The sequence below is a fragment of the Rana temporaria genome, chromosome 2 (assembly GCF_905171775.1).
Source record: "Rana temporaria chromosome 2, aRanTem1.1, whole genome shotgun sequence".
Classification (NCBI taxonomy): domain Eukaryota; kingdom Metazoa; phylum Chordata; class Amphibia; order Anura; family Ranidae; genus Rana; species Rana temporaria.
The window spans coordinates 134,369,633-134,389,105 of NC_053490.1; the positions used below are offsets into that span (position 1 = coordinate 134,369,633).

General features: G+C 42.1%; 1 protein-coding gene across 1 annotated transcript in view; it reads right to left on the reverse strand.

The window, feature by feature from the left end:
- CS (citrate synthase) overlaps positions 1 to 19,473 on the reverse strand; it is a 37,169-nt gene that overhangs the window by 7,826 nt on the left and 9,870 nt on the right. The window contains exons 2-6 of the mRNA XM_040341128.1: positions 11,303 to 11,350; positions 11,069 to 11,176; positions 4,403 to 4,468; positions 4,184 to 4,315; positions 3,780 to 3,968 (exon numbers count right to left, since the gene is read on the reverse strand). Of these exons, the coding sequence (XP_040197062.1) occupies positions 3,780 to 3,968; positions 4,184 to 4,315; positions 4,403 to 4,468; positions 11,069 to 11,176; positions 11,303 to 11,350 (543 nt within the window). The remainder of the gene's footprint in view (positions 1 to 3,779; positions 3,969 to 4,183; positions 4,316 to 4,402; positions 4,469 to 11,068; positions 11,177 to 11,302; positions 11,351 to 19,473) is intronic.

The following is a 19,473-nucleotide window of genomic DNA, read 5'->3' on the forward strand; positions in this document are numbered from 1 at the left end:
CCATGCACACATAGGCAGTTATCAGCAGTGGTGTTTTTGAGCAAAAAAAAATAAACTAGAGACGTTTCAGCTGCAAAATGGCTCTAAATCTGATAAAATCTGTTAAATACTGATAAACGTCAAGAAATGCTCAAAAATTCGTCGACATTTTTGATCCATTTAAAAAAAAAAAAAAAAAAAAAGAGAAGATATAAAAGCTAAAAATGCAAACGCAGAAAAACTAGATGATATATTATACACACACACACACACTTTCCAGAAGAAGCGCATCCAGAGCGCGAAACTAGTCAATCAATTTGAGCACTTTTTTTTAATACATTTTCCGAGCATTCGTGTTGAAGTGATCCACTCTGGTTTTACTTTACCCATCCCTCTATATGTTACCAATTGATATATAATAAAAATTATTGCATATGCACATACATGGGCATTTCCCCTTGAAGACCCCTTACACATTGGCATTGCTCCGCGTTAACAGTAAAAGCATTGCTGGTTTTAGCGGAGTTTTACCGTCATTTTAGCTGCGCTTTTTGGCCGCTAGCAGGGTGCTTTTAAGTTTTAACCCATGCTAGTGGCCCCGAAGTGTTGAATGTGCCCGAAAAGCGCTGCTTCCAAAGCGGTGCCCATTCATTTCAATGGGCAGGGGCTGTGTATACACTGCTTCAAAGATGCTGCGTGCAGGACTTGGTCTAACATCCTGCAAGTGCACCACCCCAGTGTGAAAGCACTCAGGGCTGCAGGGGAGGCATTTTTCAGGAGCGATTTTTTAGCCCTTTATTGCCTGAAAAACGCCTCAGTGTGAAAGGGGTCTAAAGGTTTGTTAGTCAAGCCATAGGAATTAGTCACAACTCAACCTGATCCAGTAGGTTTAGTTTGAACACCGGATTATATGGTTGGTCACCGAGACCCTGGCTGCGACCATCCCTGCACCACCTTCTACCATCTCCTCTGGACATGCCCCTGCGTACAGGGGTTCTGGACCCAGGTGGTCCGGTTCCTCCATGACCGCATGGGCTCCCCACTGTCCCTCTGCCCCAGTCAGTGTGTGCTGGGGCTTCTTTCACTCCCTGAAGCCGAAAAGTACCTGAATATATTTTTACAGAAAACATTATTCCTTGCCAGGCTTCAGATAGCTAAAACATGGATGAGGGGACCCCCCCCACGCTGCAGCAGTGGATCAGAGCTGTTAACACTACTCTACCCCTTCAAAACACTGCTCTACCCTTCAAAAAGCTACTCTATGTCCATAGGGGATTCCCAGGCAAATACCACAAGGTTTGGGATAGATGGCTGGAGGACGCCTCCACCTGTGATGTGAATGATTACCTCCCCGGCAGCCCCCCCCCCTTGCTGGCCCTGCCCTCTTCTACGCTGTATCTTATATGCACATGTAATGTTATTCTTTGCCATGCTCGTATGTACGTCAATGGGATTTATCCATAATTGCAGTGCTTGTTGCACTAGATATCCGTTTGTATATTTTTTCTATGCTCAAACGTTTTTTTTATCAAAAAAAAAAAAAAAAAAAAGGAACTCTTTTAGAAGTCCACTAAAAAATACACCACACACTCTCTATAAATAGAAGTTGACTTATTTTTATCTTTGTGGCCATCTTCCCTACATAGCGTGAGAAGCAGCAGAGTTCAGACACTTGGCAAAGATATTTTATTTCCTCTTACTATACACATTTATGCTTGTTATTTTTTTGTTTTTTTATAATATGTTAAAAGGGAAAAAAGTCAACTGGCGCAAAGAAATCCAATTTATTAGGCAAGGCTTTGTCCTCACATTCTAAAACTGCTTCTACATTGTGTTCACTGTACAAAGTTACAGCCGTTTCCATGTGTCCCTTTTAGAACAGTGTCATGTTATCCAGCATTGACTACGTCAAGCTCTGTGCCCAGCACATACATTACATACCTTGCATACCATTTATGGAGCAAGAACACACAGGCATGCGTGAGAACTCAAGGTCTGGCTGACACTGGAAAGTCACGAGTGACTCCAACCGGTTCCCATTTACAATGTCCTTTGCCTTCTCTGCACTGCATTTACCTTATTGCAAGTGCAGCGCACACACAGGACTCCCAGTTCAGTACAACATAACCAAGCTCAGTGTGAACGTTTAACAGAACTGTCACTTAGCCAAGGACATTGATGGGTGTAGAACAGACAGTAAATTCTTAGCCTCTCCTTTATCAACATAACTAAAGTGTTGGCAAAACTTTTACTGTCAAAAAAAAAAAAAAAAGAAGAAGTGTTGGCAAAAGGTGATGCAAGGACATTCTCCTGACATTAAAGACTGAAAAAGGTACAGAGCTGGAAGAGCAAGAAAGGGCCAAACACTGCTAAAATTTGAAGCCTGGTACACACGATCGGATTTTCCATGGACAAAGCCTCAGAATTTTGTCCCAAGGGCGTTGGCCGGGAACTTGTATTGCATACAAAACGGCAAAGAATTGTTGGCCAACAAACTTAAAACTACGTGTTTAGCACCCCCCTTTGGGAAGCATTTGCCAATGTTGCGTTATGGTTAGCATTGCTTCTGAGCATGCCTATTTTAGATTTTTTTCCCGACGGACTTCTGTATACACAATCGGATAATCCGACACCACACATTTGATGTCGGAAAAGTTTAAAGCATGCTATCCCACATTTGTTGTTGGAAAATCCAACAAATGTCCGATTGAGCATACAAACGATCGGACAACATGCTGCCATCACACAATTCCCATCGGAAAGTCAGATCGTGTGTACGGGCCTTACGATTGGATATAAAACAATTTCGCTTGTACTTATTTTTTGGAGTGGTCATCCTCCAAAAAAATGGTCTTTGTAAGGCCTCTTCCACGTGAATTTTCCAATCAGGTGCGCTAGCCTGTTTGTCAAGCAGACCCGATCGGAACCTCCATTGTCCTTTAAGGTGTAAACCGACATGCGTTTGTTTACACCCACCTTCATCCAATCTGATACTATAAAACAGATGGATGATAGATCAAAATGGCAGATGGGTGCAAATGGGCAGGCAGTTCATTTACAACCAACTGTCCAGAGGAGAGCAGGCTGTGTTTGTATACATGGACCCACAATCTGCCTGCTCAGCACACAGATTCCATGCTGAGCAAGTGGATTGCAGGTAGAGTCTACCACATGTGAAAGAAGCCCAGGTTCACACTGAGCTGCGCGAGTGAAGCCGTGCGAGTTCAGCGGAACGCACACGATTTCGCTCCCGCTGGCAGTCCCGATTTCGGCCGCGATTATAGAGACATCTGTGCATGTAAATCGTACAGTACAGAAACTACTTTTTGAAATCGGTGCAGCACCGCAGATGTGGCGTCGCTCCGATTAGGACGGTGCCATTGCTGGCAATTTGCGGCAAATACCACCATTTTGACATGCGATTTGACATGCCAAAGCACATGTCAAAATGCACCAGTATGAACCAGGCCTAAACAGAAGTTAAAAAACAAAATCCCTTCAATCTAAGGAACCAGTAAAAAAAAAAAGCGTGTACAAGTATAGTAGCCACCGCCTTGTTTTTAAAAAAGACTTAAAATGCTAACCAAAAAAAAAGGTATAAAGTATACTCGCAAATATAATTTTTAAACTGTATTAACCGCTGTAAAGAAAATACAAACGACTAGCTTTAAAGACAACATTGGTACGTAAAAAAAAAAAAAACACACACACACCACACAATATAAAAATGTAAACCTCCGGACAACTCTACTTAAATTGTCTCTGCAGTGGGCCTTTACTATATCTGGCAAAGCACTCACCTCCCAGTACTTGGTTCTGTGGACGCCTTCTGCATAAGCCCGAGCAAAATTGCTTTCGCTGTTTAGTGCTGTAATTGCAGCACTAAATTGAGACATGGGGTGCAAATTGGTGGGGAAGTTGTCCAACATGGTTACTACATGTGAAGGCAGGGCAGCTCTTTTTGCCCATTCTTTGGAGATCCAGTTCACCTAGCAAAAAAAAAAAAAAAAAAAAAAAAAGTTACATAAATTACTTTTCCAGCATATAAAAACAAAAAAGGAAATGCTAATGTTTTGAAGATGTAAAGGTCTGACCAGCAACACTATGCCAACAAACTCTTTATATTGCAGGGTGCAGCACCTGAGAAAAGTTAAGTCATTTCAACTTGAATTACTAATTATGGGAAAAGATGCTCCACATTTACCTGCTCCTGACTGGGAACCTCTCCTGTAACCAAGAGCCAGAAGAGTCCCTCGGGCAGTGGCTCTTCTCCTCCTGGAGCCTTGGGTAGCAGCTTCTGACATTCAGGGATGCTGTAGCCACGAAAGCGAATACCCTGGGAAAACAATTTATAAATAAGGAATGTAGGAAAAAAAAAAAATCCTGAACTTGGAGCAAAGCAAAAGTTGGACCCTATTCTCACCTCATCAGGATCAAGAACAGATGTTTCATAGACCAATCCTTTCATGCCCCTCATGCCACCATACACCTAAAGAAAAATAAACCGCTTGAGTTAAACAAAAATAACCTGGATTGTTTTAATGGAATTCATAAATATACAGGTTTTCAGGTCAAAAGGGAAAATAGAGCCTTTTTTGTCAATCACTTCAAACAAAATATCAACTTGTAAATAACCCCATCAATAATTTACCTTCTTTGTAAAGTTTGTTATAGATGTACACAAGACTACAAATTCCTGCTCATTAAATACAGTATACAAGCTCTACAATCCACCACAATGTCTCATGATGCCAGTCTATAAGTCTGTCAATCCACTAAAAATACATGGCTTGCGCTGTAGTTGATTTCAAAATTGTTAAATGCATTGTATACTTTCACATTTTTTGGTTGTTTTAACTAGGTATTAGTGTAGTTATATTCCTGGTGTTTGCTCGCTGCAGTGTGTGGCGTCATGGCTAATCAATTCCCCATGTCCATGTATTCACCTAGCTTGTCCCCCATTTGATAAACGGACAAGCAACTTCTTGTTCCGGGTCACACAGCGTCTAATCCACACCTTTCAATATCTCTGTTGCATCACAAATGTATGAGTGCTAATATGATGAAACATCTCTTCCCTATATTGCTCTGCCTGTGTCAGTGTCAAATCAAATTACTGTTAAGCTCACATCTGCAGAACACTAGACAGATCCAGGAATCATGGGGATAGGTAGTTTCTATGTCAGTTTTTAGATTAGAGTCAGAGGTCACGAATTAACCTGTGGTGTACCACATCTTATGTAGGTGAAAAGAAAAAAAAAAAAAGAAACACAGGTGCAGGTAGAAAGGGTTATAATGTCTTTATCAGGAGACTGTAATGTTTGTCCTTTACAGGTTTCCATTAATGTCAAGAACAGGAAAAGTAGGTGGTTTATATTAGAGCTTGCCATTTCTTGATCTAATAAAGGGGATCTATAATGGTTTTGGTTAACAAATAAAAAAAAAATTTAAATTGTGTTTTTATTTTAACCATTTTATATAAAATCTTTATTTTAAAAAGATTTGACATTAGGGTCAAGGAAAATTATGGGAGAGATTTGCTAAAACTAGAGTACTCTGGTGCAGCTGTGCACGGTAGCCGGCTTCCAACTTATGCTTGTTCCGAACTGAATCTTTATACAGTACATCCGGAATGTATTCACATCTCTTACTTCCACATTTTGTGATGTTACCACCTTATTCAAAAATGTATTAAATTCATTATTTTCCTCAAAATTCTACAAATACCCCATAATGACAATATGAAAGAAGTTTGTTCGAAATCTTTGCAAATGTATTAAATATAAAAAAAGCGAAAAGAATCCCACGTACAAAAGTATTCACAGCCTTTGCCATGACACTTAAAATTGAGCTTGGGTGCATGCTGTTTCCACTAATCATGCTTGAGATGTTACTACAACTTGGAGTCCATCTGTGGTAAATTCAGTTGATTGGACATGATTTGGAAAGGCACACACCCGTTTATATAAGATTTCACAGTACACGTCAGAGCAAAAAACAAGCCATGAAGTCCAAGGCATTGCATGTAGACCTCCGGGACAGGATTATAGCAAAGGACAGATCTGGGGAAGGGTTCAGAAAAATGTATGCGGCATTGAAGGTCACAATGAGCACAGTGGCCAGCATCATCCGTAACTGGAAGAAATTTGGAAACACCGGAACCTAGAGGGGGCCTTCCAGCCAAACTGGCGGGAGAAGGGTCTTAGGGAGGTGACCAAGAACCAGATGGTGACTGACAGAGCTCCAGCATTTCTCTGTGAAGAGGAGAGCCATCTAGAAGAACCACCATCTCTGCAACACTCCACCAATCAAGCCCGTATGACAGAGTGGCCAGACCTCCGTAAAAGACACACGACAGCCCACATAGAGTTTGCCAAAAGACACCTGAAGGACTCCTAGCATAAGAAACAAAATTCTCTGATCTGATGAAACAAAGATTAAACTTGGCCTGAATGACAAGCATCATCTCTTGAGGAAACCAGGCACTGCTCATCACCTGGCCAATACCATCCCTACAGTGAAGCATGGTGGTTGGCAGCATCATGTTGTGGTGATGTTTTTCAGCGGCAGGACCTGGAAGACTACTCAGGAAAGATGAATGCAGCAATGTACAGACACATCCTTGATGAAAACCTACTCCAGAGTGCTCTGGGTCTCAGACTGGGGTGGAAGGTTTGTCTTTCAATAGGACAATGACCCCAAGCACACTTCCAATATAACAAAGGAGTGGCTATGGGACAACTCTGCAAATGTCCTTGAAAGGCTCAGCTAGAGCGCAGACTTGAACCCGATTAAACATCTCTGGAGAGATCAGAAAATGGCTGCACCGATGCTCCCCATCCAACCTGATGGAGCTAGAGATGTCCTGCAAATAAGAATGGGAGAAACAGACCAAAAATAGGTATGCCAAGGTTGTAGCGTCATACTAAAAAAAAAAAAAAAAAAAAAAAAAGGACTTGAGGCTGTAGTTGGTGCCAAAGGTGCTTCAACAAAGTATTGAGCGAAGTCTGAACACCAATGTACATGCGATTTTATTTTATTTAAAATAAATTTGCAAAGATTTCAAACAAACTTTTTACGTCACAGGGTATTGTTTGTAGACTTGAGGAAAATAATGAATTTAATCCATTTCGGAATAAGGCTGAAACATAAAAATGTTGAAAAAGGGAAGTACTGCAAAAACTTTCCAAATGCACAGTATGCTCCATGACTAGTCTGATTAGCATGTAAAAACAATCCCAGGGCTCCACCTGCTGGCCAGAAAAGGACAAATAATTTAATATTTATCTTTCTAAAAAAAAGTTGAACTAATCAAGGCGAGAATCAAAATTAAATACGCAATGAAGGGATAGTACATTACGAATCCTTGAAAGAATGAAAAAAGGCAAGCAAGTGAAATGACAGATCATAAAAAAAAAAAAAAAAAAAATAGATAGAAAATCCAAAAAGGACATATATAGGTGAAAGTCCACGTGATGTATAAAGAAAATCTCCAATAAAATAACTCTTCAGAGGGGGGTTCCACCACCAAGAAGCATACAGATCCTCTTGTGACAATGACCCACTTAGTGGGAACTCTTACCAGATGATGTGGACCTCCTATTGCTAGCTAGCGAGGTCACATGCGCATACAGGTAAACCTCTGCAGCTTAAGGTAATCCACCAAGCCTCTGGAGCTAGCAGAAGATCAGAAAGATTCCTCCAGGATACCAAACTTACATCTCACCTTGTCTTTTACATCACTGGGCACGATATCCCCATCCTTCTGGGAAGACTTGCAAAAAATAAATTCTATGCACCAGAGTCTACAGATTTCCCATGCATGGCAGAAACTAAAGATATCTGGTTCAGGCTGTCATTTTATTGCAAGCAAATTGGATAGCACAGAGTGTGGGTCATGTAAACAGAACCCAGGTGGTGGAAGGGGAACCGTTTACCAAGTTCTCTTGGTTATAAATAAACCCATCAGCTACACATTTCACTCCTACTCAACACTATACAGAAAGACGTAGATTATATACAGCTGGTTTCAGCAGAGACTTACTGAAGTGTACAGGTTGGTTAGTGATTACTGAACTCTGGTTCTCAAAACCCCTACAGTCCATGTACTTTAGATCTCTTCACAAACTCACAGGTGAGAGGATTAGCATTTTCTTTTAGGCTGCTTTCACACTGCAGCCGCGTCGGCGGTAAAGCGGCTCTGGTTTTAGTGGCACTTTGTCATTTTAGCAGAGCCCCTTTCTAGTGCCCGAAGAAAGGATTAAAACAGCCCGTGATGCGGTGCTTTGGAAGCGATGTCCATTCATTTCAGAGGGGAGGGGTGCCGTATACAGCGCTCCTACACCACCCCAAAGATGCTGCTTGCAGGACATTTCTTCCCCGTCCCGCAAGCGCACTGCACCAGTCTGAAAGCACTCAAGCTTACACACTGGAGAGGCTTAAGAGGCAGTTTTCAGGCGCTATTTTTAGCGCTAAAATGCCTGAAAACTGCCTCAGTGTGAAAGGGGCCCTACACAGCTTTCTAATGTATTCAGCGATGTGGTGTCCCTGTCTGGCATGGAAGTTCATGAGTCATTAAAACTGGGGTTGGGCATCACTGCAAAAGGAAAAATGAGATTGCCCAATACGTTTGGGCTGATGGAGAACATGGCCTTTCAATCAATTTAAAGAGAACATCCATGGTCACCTGTACCTTAGCTGTTTTATAGGACTGGTACAGCATGGAATCGGATTCAGACTCCGTCCACACCTGAGCTTTTTTTCAACTCGAAGCTTGATGCTCAGTCAGCCTAGGTTCACACTGTGATGCGGGAACTAGTGCGATTATAGCTCATCTCATCTCTCCCGCAAGCAGTTCGAACCACTGCAGGTGTCAATACATTGTTTATGACACCCCCAGATCAGTTCACAAATCGCAGTGTGAACTCGCACAGGAATCAGACCGCATAGGTAAGAGATTCGATTTCAGTGCCAGGAGAAAAAAAGTCCCTGAACTTTTGTGCAAATTCAAAAAGAGAGTTTAGCCATACAACTGCATGGCTGAACTCTCATTGTACAGACATTGCATGCAGCCCAGTAGTGCAGGTGCGATTTACATGCAATGTGTGTTCACACAAATGTGAACCTAGGCCAAGTTACAGCTGAAACCAGCTGTATATAATCTACATCCAACTGTATAGCTGATGGGTTTATTTATAACCAAGAGAACTTCGTAAACAGTTCCCCTTCAACCACCTGGATTCTGTTTACATGACCCACGCTCTCTGCTATACTCCAATTTGCTTTCAATAAAATGACAGCCTGAACCAGATATCTTTAGGTTTTTGGCATGCGTGGGAAATCTGTAGACTCTGGTGCATAGAGTTGATTTTTGTAAGTCTTCCCAGAAGGATGGGGAGATCATGCCCAGTGATGTAAAAGACAAGGCGAGATGCGAGTTGGCTATCATGGAGGAATCTTTCCAATCTTCAGCTAGCTCCAGAGATTTGGTGGATTACCTTACCCTGCACAGGTTTACCTGTATGCACATGTGACCTCGCTAGCAATAGGAGGTCCACATCATCTGTTAAGAGTTCCCACTAAGAGGGTGATTGTCACAGGAGAATCTGTAAGCTTCTTGGTGGTGAAACCCCTCTGAAAATGTTTTCTTTATCACGTAGACTTTCACCTATATGTACTTTCCAGAATTTATCAATTCTTATGATCTATGTCATTTCATTGCTTTTTTCAATTATTTCAGGGATACGCAATGGACTATTCCTTCATGGCATATTTCATTTTGATTCTCATGTTGATTAGTGCGACTTTTTGGTTTTTAAATTTATGGTTATATCACATGGTCTGTTGCTGCGGTTTATCAAATTTTTACTTTTTTTTTTTAGCGCAGTATACTACCTTGTATAGATTTTACTAAAAAGTTTAAAAGTCTTCCTTCTTCCATTTGCTCCCTATTGCCTTCTCTTTCCTTTTAGTCCCCAACTCCTTCATCTTATTTAAGCACTTCCATACTGGGCCAATTCTGGCATTTCTCTCCTATAAGTAAAAATGGCTAATGGCTTTTACATGTGAGGGAATCGCCATCAGTAAAGAAAAAAAAAAAAAAAATGTTATCTGGATGATGCCTGTAGCTGCAGGCATCATTCAGATATCTCCACTCAAAGTCCAGGACGTCATATGATATCCTATGGGCAGGAAGTAGTCAAGTTCCCCATACATACACTATGGCCACCGGCAGCTTCTCTTAGGTTCCAAAGCCCCAATCCTTTTAATTAGGGTTGTCCCGATACTAGCAAATGCTCCCGATGCTTCACCGATACTTTATTTTTTTTCCTCTGAGTGGGGGCAGAGAGCGGTCGGAGAGGAGACCGAGAGAAGACTGAGGGGGCAGAGAGGAAGGCGGAGAGCAGAGCAGTCCTCGGGTATGTAAAACTGCCACTGCCACATGCCGCGCGTCGTCATATATAGCCCCTCCCCCTTGTCCGGGCACTTTGATAGACAGATCACCCGTCCAATCCTGGGACGGGTGATCTGTCTACCAAAGTGCCCGGACAAGGGGGAGGGGCTATATATGACGACGTGCCGCAGGGAACACACAGCTATTCAAATGAAAGCCGTTATGTTCCCCGAGCAACTAGACGGCGGCGGGGGGGGGGGGGGGGGGGGGGTGAGGGGTGGAGACACAAAGCTGCATTGAGGGGGGGGGGGGGGGGGGGAGACACAAGGCTGCATTTGGGGGGAGATGGGTGTTTTGGGAGCGCTGTACGCGCCCCAAAGATGCTGCTTGCAGGACTTTTAACATCCCTCAAGCTCACCGCTCCAGTGTGGAAAGTCACTCTGAAATAAATGCAGTGGTTTTCAGGTGCCATTTCCAGTGCCAAAACGCCTGAAACCCGCCTCAGTGCGAAAGGGCTCTCGATATCTACTGTGCAGATTTAAGTTATATGAGGTGTTAAATATACAGAGAACATGCTGAGCACATTACAGGATACAGTTCAGAATTAACTGATTGTTTAAGGGATACAAACACTATCAGTCATTTCGTTGCTTGCTCTTTCATTAGGAAGCACTTTCCCCATTAGCATGCTCTTACCATGTCCACTGTGATTTGGCCAATGACGGTATTCCCATATTGTTGTCTGAAGTTCTTGACTCTGGTCTGTTCTTTTGGAATGAGATCGGACAGGACATCTTTTAGGTTCTACAGAAATAGGGTGAGAAAAACAGCTCAGCACATATTGAAAAAAGCAACAAGTGAGATTTATAAATTACATCCAATAATCTGCCCAAGTCCAACCCCACAGGAAACAAAAGAGCAGGCGCTTACCGTGGAAGAGCTGGCTTGTCGAGCAGCAATCAAAACACAAGGGGAGTTCTGTTTAGAGAGAAAAGAAGAGATTGTGCCCATTATTCAGATGCTTGGACAACACTGAATGAAAATAAAACGGTTGCCTGCCAATGAGATTATATAATGAGTACAGAAAACCCAAGGGAAGGACATTTTCTATAAACATAGATGCGGAATGTATTCTCTACGGTATAAGCAGTGCAACACCAACTGCAGTTTCCAATCTCCAATCATATACAAGCTGCAGCAGAGAGTCCGTTTTTATTGCAGTCTGTGCCCCTGTCAGATTCACCTTCTCCATTTGTCCTGTGTATCATCACTGAAAGTGGAAGCAAGAGAAAAACCCAACATTTTGGCTTGTCCCCAGAACAGAAATAGAAGGAAATCTTTACACTGGGGACAACCAGAATTCCCTCGCTTTAGAGGGATTTTCTCCTGTTTTGGCAAGGGGACAAGAAGTGAAGGGGAATATTCCTAACTGGACACAAATAGCAAAATGTACACAGGTTATAACCTTCCTTCTTGCACTATCCAGTGAAAACATTCCAGTTCATTCTTGGCCATAAGCTGTACCGTACATGGACAATACAACAAGGCTGTATTCATTTCATGGAAAACCCAGGCAACATGCCTGCATAGCTAATCCAATCTAAACCGAGCCCTGCACTGGAACAATGATGCTACAGAACCAGAGGGACTAGTATACCGCACCAGGTTATTTGTTTGCAGCCTGCACACCTAGTTGCTTGGTAAGAATTCAGTTTATACAAAATAGATCATTTGTTTACATACCACAAGCATTCCAATAAAACAGGAGCAGCTCTGGGCATACAATGCTAGTTCTACCTGCATCAACCAGCTTCAAACTGGGAGAATAGCCGGCTCTCACACCTACAATGGTACTCCGCAGATCAGCAGACTTCATACTGACAGGTTTCCATACTACTATATCTTACCTCATGCTAGTTCTGACCTACCACAGTGTACACATTACATATCTATAGGAGATGGAGGCTCAATATGACAATTGCAAAGAATAATCAGGCGTATGTCACAGGTTTGTATATTACCAGTCATTGTCCCGTATTCCACTTTATATAGAATGAAATGATCCAAGCTATGACATAACAGATACACAATTTAGGCCAGAGCTTGACAAACCCTTTTTGGCTGGTAGCCAATGTGTCTCCTAGTGACTGCAATGTCCTGGCCATAAACTTTCCCAATCTGATCTCCTAAGAATAGTGCCTGCTACATGTTGCCGAGAAACCAGGCCTCTCTTCCCCCTCCCCCCTCATCTTAAGTCATGTGACTTGGGGGGAACTTTCAGCATTAGAGGGAAAAGCTGAATCCCATTTTCCCAGCTGTACACAAGTATATCTGCATGGGAGAATAGGGAAGGGCTGACATTACCAATTACAGAAGGGGATTGCACACCACATACGCCATATCACTTTAAATTGTACAATTCTGCATCTGACAAACCCCCTTTGTTAATATTGCAATTGGTCTCTTAAAAGTCATGGTCCTAAAACTAAACTGTGTGGTACAAATGAGAATTCAGTAGTTGTAGTACAAAACTGATGTCACACTGCCAGTCCAGGCTCAGGAATAATTGGATCCACCCAGACGCCTGGACCGGCACCTAACTCTGCTCAGCGCCTGAACCAGCCCAGCGTGCCACCGAGAGGCTGGAGGGGAAAGCAGAGCCGATACTCTCAGCTAAAAACAGAGGGGGAGAACTGAGCAATCAGCAGCGTTTGACTGCTCATTTCTCACTGCAGAGCCAGCAGGGACAGATACAGCATGCTTCTCTTTTAAAGCGTTTGTTACCTCAAAACTTCATATTCCTGATATGTGGCTGCTGTACAATGTAATAGTGTGTGTAATATATATATATATATATATTATATATATATATATATATATATATATATATATATATATATATCCTGTTCTCCTTGTATAGCTTTCTTTATGTGTAAACCCTGTTCCTGCTAGTCCCCTTGCTTTCCTATTAAAACATTTTTACCACACTAAGCAAAAAAAACAAACCATGGTCAGTTCTCTAGCTATGCTGGGAACTCCGTATGCTCTCCTCCAATGATCAGACTTGTCCTGACATGCCCCCTCTGCACAGCCATTCATGGGAATCTCGGTGTACTGCTGTTTCTCCTCCCCCAGCTCTTATACAGCTGGGGAATGTGAACACTTATAAAAAAAAAGTACACACACACACACCTTAGTTTGAAGAAGGGATTTCTAATATGTGGACACAAAAATCAGCAAAAACGGGACAAGAGATAATTCATGCCGCATTACAAGAAAGCCTCTCGCCCCCCTAATGCGATTTGATAGCCCAGTTGCCCTAATTTTACACTAGTTACCAATGTATTTTATGCTGCAAACTTTCTCCAGACAGCATTGTGCTCAGACAGCGCTGCACAGTAGTTTTATTGTTTACATCTAGTAAGGTTTTGTACAGCAGATGACATTTTCTATATATAACTGTTCCTTTGATTTCAATGTACAATTTTATTTAATGCAGAACAAACTACTCCATAGAGCATGTTATAACCATGAAGGCAATTGGCACGCTGTTAAAGTGGTTGTAAACCCTTACAATCCACTTTTTACTACAGGCAAGGCTTTCCTGTAGCTACCCCGATATCTCCCAAACCTGCAGTTTAGGAAATATCCCCAGTATCAGCATGTGCCGTCATGGGCACATTTGCACTGAAGCAATGGCACTTCACACATTGCTTCAGCTAGTGTGCAGTTACCGGCAGCTCCTGCGCATGCAGCTCTGGCCAATCACAGCGCCAGAGCCCACGATACCCAGAAGTGACTGCAGGAAAGATGTTGCCGGAGCTGTGTACTGAAACCACTGTGGGGGCTTCGATCTAAGGCGAGTATTTCATAATGAGCTAGTATGCATACTAGCTCCTTATGCCTTTGTCTTATTTTATTGGGGGTTTACAACCACTTTAAAAACCGATTAAACATACATACATGTGCTTTTTACACACATTGTGGTTCTAAAGTCAGATTTTGTTATCTTAATGCATTAAGATAAAAAAATTGTGTGAAATAGCCAATATTTAACTGAGCCTCATCTCGATCCAGCGATGTTGCATTAGAGTTCCGGGTGTCTCCCTCCTGATTGGCTAAGACACAGCAGCGGGCACCATTGGCTCCCGCTGCAAGGTCAGTGAGAGGAGGAGAGGGGGGCAGCCGCATTTGAATGGAGACACAGAGCAGCGGTTTGAGTGTCCCCATAGCAAGCTGCTTGCTTTGGGGGCACTCGGCAGGAGCGCCAAAGAGGGACCTGAGAAGAGGAGGATCTGGGCTGCTCTGTGCAAAACCATTACACAGAGCAGATAAGTAAAACATGTTCGTTAATGTTTTATTTTCCGTTTAACAAGACTTTAGTATCACTCTAATCACTATAGATATACTGTGACAGGGTGGCTGCTCTGTGCCAGATCACATACCTAGTACGTGATCTGACACACGTATGCCGCCGGTCTTGTTTACATGGGCAAATTTCCATTCTGTCAGTAGCGAAGGCATTGATCCTGTGTTCCTGCACAGCATAGCATAATTCATGTCTCTAAAACTGCTTCTTGGATTTTGGGCCCCTCCACGTGGCTAGGCTGTTAAAGTCCCACACAAGTGGTGTCATACTTGGGATGAGCAGCAGAATGTGTTTTGGGGTGTAATTCCAAGTATGCCTATAACTTTTGTAAATATCTTATTGACACTTTGTATAATAAACAACCCCCCAAAAAAAAACTCACGTTCTATCCTGCATTTTACACAATCCTATGGCAAAAAAAACAAAAAACACAATTTCAAAATACTCAATATGTTTTTCACATACCACCATGGGAGTGTTTCTTTCCAAAATGGGGTCATTTTGTGGGCGTTTCGACTGTCCTGGTGCTCCAGGGCCTCCAAAACTGCAATTGGTGGCCAGGAAGTTAGGCGTGTAATTATGCCCAAGAGTGCACCTTTGATTTTGGGCCCTCTGTGTGGCTAGGCTGTGAAAAAGTATCAATACTTGGGTGGCATAGGGAAATTTGATTTTGTGTGCAATTTTAAGTATACCTATGATGTGTGTGAGAAACAGCTTGTTCAAAAAAAAAAAAAAAAAAAAGTAAACTTTTTACTTTCTTCATTAAAAAAAAAAAAATCCCTCTTACTAAATACCTTGGACTGTCTACTTTCCAAAAAGGGTTGCTTTGGGGGCATTTTAGGGCCTCAAAAAGTGAGACAGGCAGCAATTACACCAGGATTGAGATATATATATATATATATATATATATATATATATATATATATATATATATATATATATATATATATATATATATATATATACATACACACACACACACACACACACACACACACACACACCATAGTTTGTAGACACCAACTTCCACACATACTAAACAGATTTGGGTAAATTGTCTATATATTTAGGCCGAAATGCATTCTGCTACATTTCTTTATAACATTTGCAAGATTTTACAACACACTTAGGCCCCATTCACACCTGAGCATAGCGTTTTCAGGCAGAAAGTCGCGCAATTTTGCTGCGATTTTTGCACAGGTCAAAAAGGTCACCAATGTAAAAAACAAACACCCAAATCTGCCTAAAAAAAAGTCGCAGAACTTGTTTGAGCTTCAGGCGTTTGAGGAGATGTGAACCATCTCCATAGAGAATAGATTCCCCCCCCCCAGTGTTTTGTAGCTTCAAGCTACAAAACGCTCAGGTGTGAATGGGATCTAAGAAAGGGCTCCCCCCCCCCCCCCTTCAAAAACATTCGGTCTTTACCCATTTATATTAGCAAAAAAATTAAAAACCTGCAGACAAACTGATTGGCTTCAAGATTTTATTGTCAAAGCCTTATTGAACAAGCTGGTTGGCTACCGTGGACAGCTGCTCCAGTTTTAGTAAATCTCCCCTTATGTGCTCAAAGATCAAATCTAAATTCAACTAGGCCAAAGTCATACTTGCATAGCGATATCAGAAGTGGAAAACCAGAGTTTATAAACTACACTGAAATAACTTGCTGTGTAAATGTAATGCCAACTTCCTAGAACAATCAAATAGCTAAGCCAATAAGTCTTTGACCTTGGGATTTTTGTATGAGAATCTCACGTGCCTGTCATAGTCCTGTAAAACGAACATGAAACCGCTTGTAACAACGCATCTTCCAAAGTGCATTTTGTCATAACCTTTAGATCTTTCACAATATCAGCCATAAAATAGTAGATACGAGACACTTCTAAGAAGACAATTCTACCAGCCAATTATTCTGTGTATGCCACCCACAACCAATTATTGTTATACAAAAAAAGCCGGAGCACGTGCCCAAGGACAGGGCTTGACAAAAAAAGTTAGTTTGGCCAAAAAAAGTTAGTTTTTTTTTTTTTTGTGTAGCATGGGTCAACAGCGCACAAGGCAAGCAATTTGCACCTCCTAACAGCAGAGCAGCCAGCCAATAACCCCCACATTTACATTAGGGTTATAGGCTGGCCGGAAAAGAATGACAAAAAAACTATTATGGGGGGACTCAGCTCCGTTAGGCCCGATTCACACCTATGCATTTTTAGTGCTATTTGCACTACAGAACGTGTTCCATAGGAAACCATGTTAAATGGACTGCAGTACAAATCTGCAAAAAGCACTAAAACTGCATAGGTGTGAATCAGGCCTTGTTCACTCCTGGGATTGCAGCAGAATACGCACTACAATCGCAAAACAGGTTCAGGAGTCATTTTTCAATGGCACCTAAACTGCTGTGTGGCTTTGCTGCGCAATTTACTGCTTGGAAAATCGCATTGTGTGCAGCTTGTCACCCAAAAAAGGAGGAGCTTCTTCTGGATGACAAGCTTCAGAAAATGCATTTGCCACACGACAATCCCCGCAAAACTGCACCACATTTTAGGTGTCATTGAAAATAATGGCACCTGAACCTGCGTTTTGCGATTGCGGCCAGAATTGTAGCGATCCCAAAACTTAGAAAAATTTAAAACTCAGATTTGTATGACCGGCTGGATATTGTGCGTTTCTATTGAAGTGGTTCACACAGATACGATCCACATGCATTGCGTTTTGAGTGCCATTACAAAAAGGTTCCAGTGCGAGTTTATAGCGGTGCGTTCCAGACTCGCAAGTGGTAGAGTGGTATTCAGAGATAAGTGCTCACATTGAACTGCTATTAAAAGGAGTTTTTGAATTGAAGTCATGGGACGTGTTTTTGCACAAGTCCATGGGACACAGTTGAGCGATCAAAAAAAACGCACCTGTACTGAAATTGGAATGACATTACGATTTCAGTACACATAGGTGTGAACCCAAGCACCAGGACACAATTTCTAGTTGCCATGGCAACCTGGCGTTTGGGATTTGTCAAGCCCCACCTACACAACTGTTATAGAAGTTTGAAACACACCAGAAGATGCAAGATATAAAAAAAAAGAAAAAGAAAAAAATTGATTATGTATTACATTGTAAATCCACCACTCACATGCCAGTTTTGAATGTTGGTGGATCATCTACCTGTAACCCCAGCAATGAAAATTATGAACCTGTGTCATGTCAGCTTCACTAAATGGCCGTTACAAATAGGGTCTTATTTTAATAGCTAGTGGAACTACCTAAAGAGAATCTGATCAGAAAAATTGATATGCTTCAGCAGCCTCCGATCCCCCGCTTTAATAGCTGAACGAAGGATCGTTTGGACCAGCAAAATTTTAAGCGCTTCCTAACCGTTCAGAATCTTCTCCCTACCGTCTCAGGTCTCTTGCACATTCTTAATGGTCCCTGAGGCAGCCAATCACAGTGATGATCCAATAGGAATGTGGGTAAAAAAAAAAAAAGGCAATAGCACGCGCCAACATTACCTGGAATTGCAGAACACCCCAGTATTTGGTTATACAAGCCGAGTATTAAGACTACTGATACACACACACACACACACACACACACACACACACACACACACACACACACACGCGCGCAAAGTGTGTTGCACTTGCTCATAATTACAAAGGGAGGCTCCTGGACAGACTTCTTAGAGGCAGTAGAAGGGTGGGGGGGGGGGGGGCCCCACTTCCAGCATTTCAGAAAAAAGGTTTGACAATTGTAAACACGTGTGGAATCATGCTAATGCTAGGTGCATTAAGCACTTGAGGTGGAGAGCTGACATTACGTCAGTGAGGAGAGCTCCGAGAACTGATTGGAGGAAAGGGACACACACTCCTTCGGCACAGAGGAACAGAGCTGAGGCTGTCAATCAGCCGGAAATCCCTCCCCTGTCACTATTCTTCTCTTGGTGTCAGGATAGCTTGTCAGATGTGACTCATACTGATAGAGGAAAGAGGCAGCAGACAGAAAAAGGTACTTTGCGCTTTGCACTGAGACAAAGTACACACTATAGATGGGATAGGCTTTGTTCATATTTTATGTCTGAGGTTTACAATCAATATGAAATCTTTATTGTACAAATACAGCTGCTAGCAGGTATAGCTGGTTTTGAAACCAATGTAAAATTAGGTTTCCACTTAGCATCATTGCCTAAGGGTTGGTTTGTCTCACTAACACCTAATCATACCGTCACACTTCCACTGACCTAGAAACATGAAACTTAAAGTAATAATGTAACACAAATGTAACCTTATCACTCTGCACAGGTCAGCTTAGCATCCTTAGTTATAACCAAACAAGACTGGCAGGTAAAAAAGGCATTGCTTCCTTTCTGATTGTTTACGGAAACGGTTGCTAGATAGGATCATAATCTATTTAGAAAAAAAAAAAAATTCTCCAGTCTGTTCCAAGACCCAGTTATTCTCACAATGAGTGTCATTGTCTTTCCCGTCACACTATAGACAAGGTGAAGCCGGGCTGTCAATCACAGCCCACACTCCAAAGACCTCTGTCCTTCTTTTGATGATCATGTGTCATTTTTTTCTCATTTTACTTCACATTTTAACACCGTCAAAGGAATGGAAACCACATCTTAAAGAGAAACGCACAGCGTTCCCAAAAGTACTGGGGTTATGCCAGATAGCTGCTGCCATAACCCCGGTATTTAGTGTCAAAGTACAGACGCACGGGTACATAGTTTTGGGCAAAG